Source organism: Gymnoscopelus microlampas (genome assembly GCF_963454915.1).
Source record: "Gymnoscopelus microlampas genome assembly, chromosome: 7".
NCBI classification, from domain to species: Eukaryota; Metazoa; Chordata; class Actinopteri; order Myctophiformes; family Myctophidae; genus Gymnoscopelus; species Gymnoscopelus microlampas.
In genome coordinates, this window is record NC_139944.1 from 52,919,371 (window position 1) to 52,931,595 (window position 12,225).

Below are 12,225 nucleotides of genomic sequence, written 5' to 3' on the forward strand. Positions count from 1 at the left end.
TGGGTGCAGCTGCTGTCCTGTTAACTGGTAAGCCTGTTTGTTTGTTTTTGTATCCTCGCTTTTAGTGTTGTATTGTTTTATATGACGTCACCTTGCTAAACTAATGGCCTATGTCATTTTTTAAAGTTTTTCAGGAAAACAAAACAAAACTATATGATATTTCGTAATCATTTCAACCAAAATGTTTATAACAAATTATGACTATTTAAATAGAAATAACACTGTCTGTCAGTTGTAACATAAGAGATTTATACAGGTTTAAATAGGATTAAATCTGACTTAAAAAATACAAAAATGGCCTAAATTAGTAAATAATTTGGCCTAAGTCACAAAACCATGTGACTTAGGCCCAAAAAAAAATGCCTATTTTGGCCTAAGTCACACTAAGGAGTGAACAGCATGGTCCTTTTCAATTAGGAGATGGGCGATTTTACCAGAGGTGGCCAGTGTCATGAGGAGCTGACTTAGGCAAAAATATAATTTTCCTCAAAAAATTACTTAGGCCATTAGTTTAGCAAGGTGACGATGATCTACAATGAGAACGTTTTATATCGTCAAGTCTGTACCACTGTTGGTGCTATTGTCGTGCTTGAGTGTCCAGCATTGTTTGGGGTGTGGCCTCTCCAGTCAAGTAGTTTAAACTGGAGAGATGTGAGTATTAGATTATGTATGTGCAAAGGGGGAAAAGGGTCGATTTTTGTAGTTTATGATTTTGTGTAACATTGTGTTTAACCTACATATCTGATGTCATTAACGGCTACAGGTGGAGACAGGGGAGCTTGTTGTGCTGCTGTGGGATGTGTGAAAACATTGAGAGGTGTCTCATGTGTATATAATAAGAGCTATTGGGTAAGGTAATCCTTGTATTGGTTTGCCCATTGTATTACGTATAGTGTAGTACTGTGTTGATGTATTACATGCTTTGTGCCATGTGCATATTGTGAACTATATGTCTGCTTTCTGTCATTAATTGTAGGTCCATATAAGTGGCACATTAAGGACCGCTGTTCCTTTCCCTTTGTTTGATCCCCTATAATTGATGCTTAAACACTTTTAAACCATTTTCTATATACAAATAAATGCAAGTACCATTTTGTAAAGCTTTTCATAATAAAATAATTGCTATTTTTGTACCCTACATTTTGGTCTGTCTTACATTTATTTAGCGGGGTAACACAAGTAACTAGTAATTAATATTTGCCTCTGAGATCTAGAAGTAAAAGTATTGCAAATTGGAAATACTCTAGTAAAGTCAAAAGTAATGCAAAATTGTAGTGCACAAAACAGAGAGCAAGAGAGAGAGGCAAAACAGAGAGCAAGAGAGAGAGAGGCAAAACAGAGAGCAAGAGAGAGAGAGAGAGAGAGGCAAAACAGAGAGCAAGTGAGAGAGAGGCAATAGAGAGCAAGAGAGAGCTGCAAAACAGAGAGCAAGAGAGAGAGGCAAAACAGAGAGTGAGAAAAGAGAAAGCAAGTGAACAGAGAGAGAGAGAGAGAGAGCAAGTGAACAGAGAGACAAGAGGAAAGGGAGCAAAAGTAAAGAGGGAGGGAGACAGCGAGGACCAAAGCTATAAAAGCTGTTGCATCATGATGCTTGCTCAGTCCTCACCAAAGTCATTTTCACGTCGGTCTCTGCGTATCGTCACGTCTCCTCTCTTCACTTCTCACTGACTCACACACTCCTCAACCTAACAGGTGAGTTTTACACTACTTTATACACTTTAAAAGTACTTTAAAAACGACTTTATCGCGGTAATCGCTCGTGGACAAAATAGAGTTCAGCACCATTGTGCACGGCAAACAAATCAATGAACTAAAATGTTTAGAAGAATTGGCACAGCGGCCAAACAAGTACAAGATTCAATTTCAAATTCCTACTATTATCCACCGATTGATGGGCATGATGTAAGCACGTTAAGCGGCTGTCAGGCAGGATCATGGAGTTACAACAGGTGGAGGATGAGAACGAAAAAAGATATATGCACTTAATTTGGATCAGACATTACTTGATTTTTTTCTGTCTTCCACTGAGCGATTCCGTTATGATTACATTGATATCCTACATCTTTGACTGCACCGTGCAGCCAGTGGAACCCATTCACACAGTGTTGACAAAATGATGGTGACAGGAATGGACTTTTTTGGGCAAATATTTTACGATGACGATTTTACGCAAAATACATTTGGAGACAACGGAGACTTTTATTAGTAAATGTGCATATGCCCTGCACCTACTGTTGATAGTTTAGGGGGTAAATGATGATAATGCTTTTAAATGGGCCCGCTGCCTGCTGCTCCACATGTCGAGAGGAATTAAGGGCTCGCAACGGTCTGTGAGATCTGACGGCTGGAGGGCCGGACCCCAGTGCCGGCTGCCGGGCCGGGGAGCGGCCGTACCTCCAAACCCCCCTGACGCTCCGAAGATGTGATTTTGTGATGACTTTGTGACGGGTGCTCGTCATTTACCGTGTGTGTGTGTGTGTGTGTGTGTGTGTGTGTGTGTGTGTGTGTGTGTGTGTGTGTGTGTGTGTGTGTGTGTGTGTGTGTGTGTGTGTGTGTGTGTGTGTGTGCGTGCGTGCGGCAGGGTGTGTTTGTGTCAGGTGTCTTAGGTCGCTGAGGAATCCATACAGGAGAAAAAGGGAGGGGCTGTCGCAAATTAAAGTTGTGTGGGTGTTTCATGTTCCATGTGTCTGTGTCTGTGCCTATGCAGTGTGTTTGATGGAAGTGTGTGTGTGTGTGTGTGTGTGTGTGTGTGTGTGTGTGTGTGTGTGTGTGTGTGTGTGTGTGTGTGTGTGTGTGTGTGTGTGTGTGTGTGTGTGTAAATGGTTGTAGTGAATGCTGGAAGCTCTGGTTCTTTGTTTTATATAAACATACATGTCCTTGATGATTGATGCATGTCCTTGATGAGATTTTGCCTTTTGCTGTTGCTGTTGCTTTGTACGTGAGTGTGTGTGTGTGTGTGTGTGTGTGTGTCATTTTCACCAGTCATTTTTCTGTTATCCTTATCCTCAGGTCTCTTCTCTGTTCTCTCCACCTCGTCCCCTCGCTGACTCACTCACACTCTTCAACCTACCTAGTAGGTGAGTTTTATACACTTTAAAAGTCGACTTTAAGTACATGGACCCTATGGCACTAACCCAGGGTAATCGCTCGTGGACAAAATAGCTGATCTACAAGCTCAAGTGAGCTTGTAGATCATCTATTTTTGACCCCAGGCATTCATTTCGGAAAGATCACAATATATGTTCTGCCTGGCAACAACGATATGCTTATCTATAGGCCTAACATAAAGAAATGTATAACTATAATTTTATATTATAATTTTTTGTCTTTGAAGACATTGTAGAACTTTATTAGAATTATCGTTTTAACTGTTGTTGATTAAATATGTTTATGTTTCATAATCTGTCAATTTATATAAAGAAGTATAATTAGCTTCAAGTTAGCTTCAGTGTATGTCACTCAGACGCTCTGTCACTCTGTCTGTCTGACAGAGTGACAGACAGACTGACTGACTGTCTGTGTGTGTCTTGCCTAAGCAGTTCCTCATCTGTATCCCCCTGGGGTCCTTGGGGGGGTTCCAGGGGGTCCACAGTTAAATGATAGTTAGCAATAGGAACCAAATGGACCCTTACGGGTGTGTAACTCTGAGAGTGTACTGAAAAAAAATTTGTACTGAAGTACAGTACTTGAGTAAATGTACTTGGTTACTTTTATTATATTCCTGAGACAATAATTAACAATAAGAGACTGACTGAGTTGGAGGAAAAACATCTCCATGAATTAAAGACTTCATGGGGAGTGTAATCGATAGAAAATAAGTAATGTTTTGGGTGAAATACTCCTTTAAAACCATACATGCATGGTCTAATGTAGAGCCAAACATACATGGATAAATGTCTCTCTCATTGCATAGCAGTTGTGGAAAAAGTACTACATTTTTTTACTTAAGTAAAAGTATCAATACTGCAATGTAAAATTACAATAGTTACAAGTAAAGTCTCAAATTAAAAATGTACTCGAGTGAAAGTACAACAGTATTGGTATCAAAATGTACTTAAAGTACCAAAAGTAGAACGTTCTCATTAAGTTTTCAAATGTCTAAAACATCTTTTGAAAATAGTAGATCTATCAGCTCACAATGTGTCATGACTCACTCACTCTCACTCTCATATGTGTTCTCTATGTCTCTCTACCATAACAGAATGTCTTCAGTGGATGCCTACCTCCCTAACCTCATGGCTCCAGGCAGAGATGGAAACATCAGCATGGAAGCCATCGTTGGAAAGCAGCCTGGATATGAGATCTGGACCTCCAATGGATCCTTAAAGAACATTACAGTATGTATCACACATCACATCACACTCATCATTAAAGAGACTTCAAGTCCCAAATGGACTACAAGACCCAAATGGACTACACGTCCCAAATGGACTACATGTCCCAAATGAACTACAACATTTGATGATTTATACTTTGATGATGTCAAAGTATAAATACAGCTGGTTAAATATTACTACACTACTGGTGAAAAATGCTTAAGTTTTCAAAATTACAAATTAAAAAGTGCATTTTCTCTTTTTTATATTGATGCATTGCCATGAAAATAGCAGATCTACAAGCTCACTACACCAGCTTGTAGATCTTCTATTTTCACTACTTTTGAAATCGTGTTAATTCATGTATTTTCTGTAAGTTTGGGTCCAAGAAATTAAAAGTAAAAGTACTTAGACATATTCTGTTACAAGTCCTGTATTCAACATTTTTATTTTTAATTTCTTTATTTTTTCCTAATTTTTTATCCCACGATTTTGTAACCCTATTTTTTACACCCAGTGCCAATTGTCTATGTAATCCTGGGCACTACCTTCCCTCTGCCAACCTAGGGAGGCCAGGGCCGAGCTCATGCCTCCTTCAATGCATGAGAGCCAACTGACCTTCTTGTCACCTGACAGGGGAGAGTTTCCCTGGTTGGACGTAGCGCATGGAAGGAACACGTTATTCCAAACAGTTCCTTTCCCCTCCATCAGGCGCCCTGGCTGGTCAGGGGGAGGCAGTATAGTGACCAGGATTACTGCATGTTTTTGTGAGGGTACCTACCCTAGGGAACACGGGGAGAACATGCAAACTCCACACAGAAAGGCCCTTTCGCCAACCCCACCTCGAACCCAGGACCTTCTAGCTGTGAGGCGACAGCGCTACCGACTGCGCCACCGTGCCCCCCTTAATAATACATTTAAAAAAAATAAAAAAATCAACATTTTTTCTTGAGTAAAAGTACTCATTATGCAGAATGTCCTATTTCACAAGTTTGTCAAAAATCGTTTGAAAGTAGCTGATCTACAAGCTCACACGTTGTGAGCTTGTGGTTCTGCTATCTTGTGGTTCTGCTATCTTGAAAAGGTTTGACACAGTTTGAAAACATAAGTACTTTTACTTTGGCATTTGAAATAGTTTTTGATGCTAATACTTTTCTATTGGCTAAAAGTAAGGTAAAGAATGATCAAATAATAGCCGATCTACAAGCTCACAGGGCATGTAGTTTGTAGATCAGCTATTTTCACTACTTTTGTAGTACAGTTTTTAAAGTGATATTAAACAACACAGTTATAATTTAGTAACAAACAAGGTTTAATTATTTTAAACGTTTTACAGTGTGTGTGCTGTACACTCTGTTTCCTTATATTGCACAATTGTTCAAGATTTTTCATAAATAGCAGATCTACAAGCTCTGAGCTTGTAGATCTGCTATTTTTGAATAGCCAAAGTATACAATAATGGTTATAGCTAACATCTGAAATGACAGATGCTTTCCTGGATTGAATGGTTTAAAATAATAATCTGCACAGGTTGATCTATTTAAACAACTAAATGATCTCTCTGTCTCTCTGCCTGTCTCTCTCTCTCTCTCTCTCTGCCTGGCTGTCTCTCTCTCTGCCTGTCTGTCTCTCTGCCTGTCTCTTTCTTCCTGTCTATCTCTCTGCCTGTCTGTCTCTCTGCCTGCCTGCCTGTCTGCCTGTCTCTCTCTGTCTGTCTGTCTCTCAGCCAAAGGAGATCAAGGAGCTCATGGAGGACGAGGGAGCTCTGTTCACCTCAGGGTTCACAGTGGGCGGAGTCAGGTGCACCATAATCATCATCGTCATTGTCATCACCGTGACCATCAACGGCATTGTTATTGTCATTGTCATCATCGTCATCATGCAGTGAGACCGCTAGAGAGACTCACTCTACAATTCACTCCATGTATATAAATGCAGTGGCGTAACGGAGGGGTAGCAAGTGATGCGGTGCAGGGGGGCCACCAGCAGGGGGGGCCCCACCTGCGCTGATACAAATATTTTTACAGCAAAAAAAAGATAAAAAGTTGATTTATATTGGTCAAATAGAACCGAATTAGACCGAATTAGACCCGAATTAGACCCGAATTAGACAAAAATTAGACCCGAAAAATTTTGCGCAAAGTAATCTGGGATTGGCCTCTTGACTTTGATGTCATAATCACTGATCGGCTATTTTCAAACACGTTAGTACTTTTACTTTTGGTTCAGAGTAAAACAGAGTATTTCTACATTGCAGTATTGATACTTTTACTTAAGTACTTTTCCCACCAATGGTTGGCAGTAATAAACTAAATATCTTGATGTGTGCAGATGACATCATTGCGGTAGCGGAAAATAAAAATGATTTACAGAAAATGTTGATGTGTACAGAGAATTTCATTTGTGTAAAAAGTGGAAACTGACAGTTCTTGTCGTCATATTAAGACTCAGACCATGCATTTTAGACAGGATAAAGAGGAGTGATTTTACTATGTGTGACCAGTTTGTGATACCTACAACACTCAATAAAAATGTCTATATAGCTGCCATAATGGTTAATTGAAAAATTTTCATAAACTGGAACTAGTTAAAAAGTAAATGTATAATACAGAATTATCTACTGATGATTTACTGATTCTCAACATAGCAGACAGAGTACAGTAAGTAGGTAATAACAAACGCAACACAATTGCAGTCTTTGGTTTGTCAGAAAACCTTTAACAGTACATATCTGATAAAACGTGAAAACAAACATTGCATGCTAATATAAGAATTAAGTAAGAATGCAAATCTTCCAGAGACATTTGCAAAATAGTATCCATCAGCTTACCAAGGCATTTTATTAGAACAGATTCCCCACAATTATTGTCAATAAGTTTAACAAAAGGAGCAAAGCAGCATTACAGTAATGTTATACACAAAACATAACTAGGGAGAGGAATCGGAGGAACTGGATCCAACATTGAGGAACCGGAATCGGTTCCATCACATTTGGAACCGGTTCTGGAACCGGTTTTATCACACTTTATCAGAGCTGGTTATGTGGACTTTAAACGTCTGCTATACAATTACAATACCGATGGAACCGAACGTTTTAATTTCAAGGAACCACCATAACTTTGAGAGTGCACAAATGGAACCAAATGCCATTTGGTTCCATTTGTGCACTCTGAGTCACAGACCTGTAAGGGTCCATTTGGAACCCCCTATGCTATGGGAATCCTTAAAGGGAACTGTTAAGGAACCGGAATCATTCAAACCCTAAAAAGGATCCCAACCCTAAACATAACACCCCGGCGCAACGGTAAAGTTCCTGCCCGCCACGGTGGAGAGACTGGGGCGGTTTGAATCCCGCACGGTAACATCCGGCTTGGCCGGGGGAGCTCGGACGAACACTACTGGCCGTGTTCGCTGGTGGGGAAGGAAGGCGATATCTGTCGCCGCATTACTGACTCCTACAAGTTGGTCAGGGCACATGGATTAAAGGAAATTATTACAGGGATTGGTTGAATGCTTGATTCCGATTGGTCAATCGCTGAATTGTTATTTTGTGTGTTATTTTTGAATAATGACCGATGAGCTCAATAACAGACCTCTGTCTAATCAAAGGCTCAGAGTCAGAGCACCTGCTCAAATCAACCTGCGCTGCTTGATGTCATGCTCTATCCAACATGACAGCCATGTAAACAAACACACCATGTAATTTACAGCTAGACTTTGCTATCAAGAACGTTTTTGAAAACATTTGAAGCGAGAAATAGGCAATGCAGTAACCAAAAATGTATTCTATTTGGTCAACAACACTTCCTTGTTTTCCGAGCCTGTTTTCCGAGCCGACCGTGTCCGCCCAGCACAACACTTAAGGAATACTGTCATTACCGTAAGCAAGGAAATACTTCGCTTTGTTGTTACTTTTGGGTCAATTTATTAATTCATTTATCAAGTAGCTGTGTAATAAGCGGGATAATTGTCGCCGTGCCGGTAGTTGTTGAGAAATAACACCCAACAGGATGATTTAACACCTTCGTCTCTGTGTTTAATCATCCTGTCAGGGACAATTATCCCTTACATAAAATCTGACTGAAAAAATGTGTATGGCCAAGTCTTATTATGTGATTTGTGAAACAGCATAAAAGGAGCCCCCACAATTATTTGTTTAGGAAACAAATAATTGTTTCCTAAACAATTAACACAATATGTAACATTATTATGTTTTAGTGACATTGTTCCTGCTGTTCTACATACTGCCAACCAGGTGAACAAATCACAGACCGAGGATTTAACATTTGCTTTTATGAAATATCCGAGACCGTTAGTGTTTTATGGAAAATGCTTCTAAACAGATTGCTAGTTTGACCACTTCACATGCTCTAATCTTCTTCTTTTTTTTTTTTACAGCAAATAGCCTACAAGCTGACGCATTGAGAGGTTGTAGATCGGCTATTTTCGCAGCACAACATGCTTCTATAGAAGACATTGCTGGCTTCTATGAAATCCAAATGACTGAAATGAGTCGTGGCGACTGAGAGCTTTAATCCATGAGGGCACCCGACCCGTTCAGCAGGGAGCGGAACTGAGAGGGTTAAGCGTGTTCCTCCACATGTGTTTTGCACTTCTCACCATCAGGTGAAAAGAAGCAGACCGACAAGGTCACGTGACGCGTATGGGAGGAGATGTGCAACACCAGTGGTTCCTAAACCTTTTTCCTTATATCTGACAAAAGCATCAACCCAGTCGGACTCATGTGTACAAATCCATACACATGTACAACTTGTTTTTGTAAACCACTTTAGCCCTATATATAGTTCTTATACGACAAATAGCAAAAATAGCTGATCTACGAGCTACTTTCACTATTTTTGAAACTTTTCTGAAAGACTTTGAATTATTATTCTTTACCATTTTGATCAATATTATGACATACCCAAAATAAGGGGAAATAGGTTTCAAGACCCCAGGTTGTAAACCACTGGGCTACACCCCCCCCCCACCCCCCCCACCCCCCAGACCAAACAGTAGGGGTCAGCACTGACAGGGACTGAAGAATTGGCATGATGACTTAAATTGAGAAAAAAGAAACAAAGGGCAAAAATGGAAAGAAAAACAACATAACACTCAGACCAGGCGTTAATGAACTCTAAGCATTATTCACCCTTTCTACGGCGACATAGAAACTCTTTTTGTCATCCAAACAGTGCCAACCGATTGGTCCGATCTCACAGTCTGCACATATGAGATACTTGATCCGCCCCACGTCGTTGGTGAAGCCCACGTTCTCGAATATGTACATGTCGTCCACTAACCAGTGGGCGGTTAGCGTGTCTCCGTCAGAGCCGTCGGAAGCGCCCAGGGAAGTCTTCTTCCGCATCGACGGCAAGAACAACTGATGAAAGAGGAACAAGCAGATGATATATATATATATATATATATATATATATATTGGTACACAATATCATGGCAATATGTCTGCCTCAAGTCAACAAAACTTCTTCGATAAAGAATATACACCATAACATACATCATGTTCTCACAAAAAGAACCGTCTTTAATCTATTCAATCAAAAAAAATGCTATTTAAAAAAAAATAAATGTTTGTGCAAATATATATTTTTTTAGAGACAACATTTGTAAAATATTTTGTTCCAGGGGGACCCCCAGAGGCAAAGATTTGAGTTACAAATGTTTGCTTTAAAATATATATAAACAAAGATTTGCACACATTTTCACGTTTTTTCAAAAATGGCAGATCTACAAGCTCATAGCGCGGCACTCGGTGCCGAGCTATGAGCTTGTAGATCTGCTATTTTTGAATAGCGAAGGATATCTAAAATGACAGGGATGCGTTCCCGGCTTGAATGGTTAACAGATGCAACTGCATTTTTAATTAGTGGAACATTTGGAATAGCCAGACAGAGTAATGTAATTAGGGTTTCCCAAAAATCCAAGGCAAAAAACAATATAGGACATATTGAATGCCTTCAAACAGCTAATTTACAACAGTTTTTTGTTTGGAGGCAAAAGAACAAACTTGGCCTGAGTATTATAACTCTTCCTCAGGCAGCAAGGGCTAGTCCTAGCAAACTACATACATTACAGTAACTACATACATTACATAATGAGTCCACAATACAGTACGACACAACAGTTTTTTTTTTTTACCAGGGACTGCCATGAGAGAATATTTTTGTTGTTAGATTATCTTTAGTACAGAATTACACAAAAGTCTATAATCATTTATATACTGTAGGTGGGGAGATGACAGTGGAAACGAACACGAGAGAAAAACCTATATGATCCCTCTGTCTGTGTTTAGCTCATATTTTGCTCATACATAACGTACCTCCTTCTCTGCGAACAAGGCCATCCCAGGACAGAGCACCTTGGAGCCACATCGCTGACACAGGACCGACTTGATGTTCTTCCCATCCTCAGACACCAGGTCTGATCGGTCTACAACCTCGCTCTCTTTCTGATCCATGATGTCCAATCCTGACAAAAACTGAAAATGAATTTCTAAAAAATGTTGTTTTTTTTTCTCTCTCTCTCTCTCTCTCTCTCTCTCTCTTTGCACAAATACGGTAAGGAGTATTACCATAACGGAACTAGAGACTGGCAGGTCTAATGCCACTCCAGAGGGAGAGAGATACTATTTTGTGAAGTTTGTGAAATTGAAAATTTTGTAATTTTAAATTGCCCTAAATATCATGATATAAGAGAGGTATTTGTTAGTAAAATGTCTTCTATTTGTGTTGCTTTCCTTGATTTTGATGATTATGGAAAACCTGACATATATTTCAGGAAAGGAGCTTTTGTTCTGGCAAATTGTATCTGTCAAGCTATTTTCCTTGCAAAATTATTTTAATTTCCGTGTCTTTTGTCAACAAAGTCAAGATGAGATCCTTCAACAGATCTTAATGTTATGTGAAGGCAAAACATGCTGCAATCATAAAGTGGTGTCTTATAAACCCATGAGGGTTGGGCACTTTGTGTGCAGGACACGACAATGAAATAATCAATCATATACTGTATGGCTGACTTTTGGATGCCAGCTTGACAACAAATCCAAATCATGGACCTGAAGAACTAGTCGTAGGTGAGACGTTAAATGAGCTTCAATACCTTCTATCTTCACCAGAGGTTCATACAGATGATGACAGTCTGTCTGCAGGATGTTTGCAGATCGTAATGGCAACGTTCCTGAAAACGTAGATTGATGAACAAAACAGGCTATTTATTTATACTGACATGTCACATAAGTTCATGTATTATAGAGCCTAATAGCAATAGCATTATTACGACGTCATTCGGTCTCTTTGTACCTATCATTACATTGTAGAGAAACTATGATGCCACAGTAATCGAGGTTAGGTTGGAATTCTTGGTCCACTCCTTTTCAACATTTCGTTTGAGAGAATTGGTGAAAATGTAGTCATATCCACCATGAGACAATAATGTTAAGGTACATTAGAATGAAACAGACATAGAATTACCTGGATTTTTCCAATCTGGACAGAATTAGAGCAGATCTAAACCTTATAAACCATCAGAGAGAAGCCAATGTAGTGAAGATGGTGCTGCACTATATGAGCTCGACTTGAAACAACGGTACCCGACCATTATGAGGTTCCTAGGTTCCTCTTGCCCTGATACATGACTGTCAGTCATGGATGATCTTCAACCTGGTGTTTGCTAATTCTCCCTTTTTGACCCGTACATCTACATATGTATTCAAATGTCAGATATAAAGTGCCTACCCTATGGCCACTGATGTTACAATACTGTACGGGCTCTCAAAAGTATCTGTGTGTTCCGTATTGATCAATAAAAAGCATTGTAATCCAATTGGTGGCCATTTTCTTATGAAGTTATAAGGTATCAGAGTGCAATACACCTCCCAACCGATAGGGTC

General features: G+C 39.6%; 2 protein-coding genes across 2 annotated transcripts; one reads left to right on the forward strand and one right to left on the reverse strand.

The window, feature by feature from the left end:
• Nucleotides 1–1,607: 1,607 nt before the first annotated feature.
• LOC311049232 (profilin-2-like) lies at nucleotides 1,608–6,408 on the forward strand. The gene is made up of 3 exons (XM_084062729.1): nucleotides 1,608–1,692; nucleotides 4,202–4,337; nucleotides 6,043–6,408. The coding sequence occupies exons 2-3, from the start codon at nucleotides 4,203–4,205 to the stop codon at nucleotides 6,202–6,204; spliced, it is 297 nt and encodes a 98-aa protein (XP_083918855.1). The 5' UTR covers nucleotides 1,608–1,692; nucleotide 4,202; the 3' UTR covers nucleotides 6,205–6,408.
• A 2,923-nt stretch (nucleotides 6,409–9,331) lies between these two features.
• On the reverse strand, nucleotides 9,332–11,898 carry rabif (RAB interacting factor). Its single transcript, XM_084062725.1, has 4 exons — nucleotides 11,807–11,898; nucleotides 11,436–11,513; nucleotides 10,657–10,805; nucleotides 9,332–9,699 (listed from the first exon to the last, which is right to left on the reverse strand). The coding sequence occupies exons 3-4, from the start codon at nucleotides 10,792–10,794 to the stop codon at nucleotides 9,454–9,456; spliced, it is 384 nt and encodes a 127-aa protein (XP_083918851.1). The 5' UTR covers nucleotides 10,795–10,805; nucleotides 11,436–11,513; nucleotides 11,807–11,898; the 3' UTR covers nucleotides 9,332–9,453.
• Nucleotides 11,899–12,225: the final 327 nt, after the last annotated feature.

What these genes read in the sequence shown, in the direction of transcription:
- LOC311049232 (XM_084062729.1), top strand. Translation starts at nt 4,203, where the DNA reads ATGTCTTCAGTGGATGCCTACCTCCCTAACCTCATGGCTCCAGGCAGA. An exon ending in GATCCTTAAAGAACATTACA is followed by an intron (nt 4,338 to 6,042) that starts GTATGTATCACA and finishes TCTGTCTCTCAG; the next exon opens with CCAAAGGAGATCAAGGAGCT.
- rabif (XM_084062725.1), bottom strand. Translation starts at nt 10,794, where the DNA reads ATGGATCAGAAAGAGAGCGAGGTTGTAGACCGATCAGACCTGGTGTCT. An exon ending in CCTTGTTCGCAGAGAAGGAG is followed by an intron (nt 9,700 to 10,656) that starts GTACGTTATGTA and finishes CTCTTTCATCAG; the next exon opens with TTGTTCTTGCCGTCGATGCG.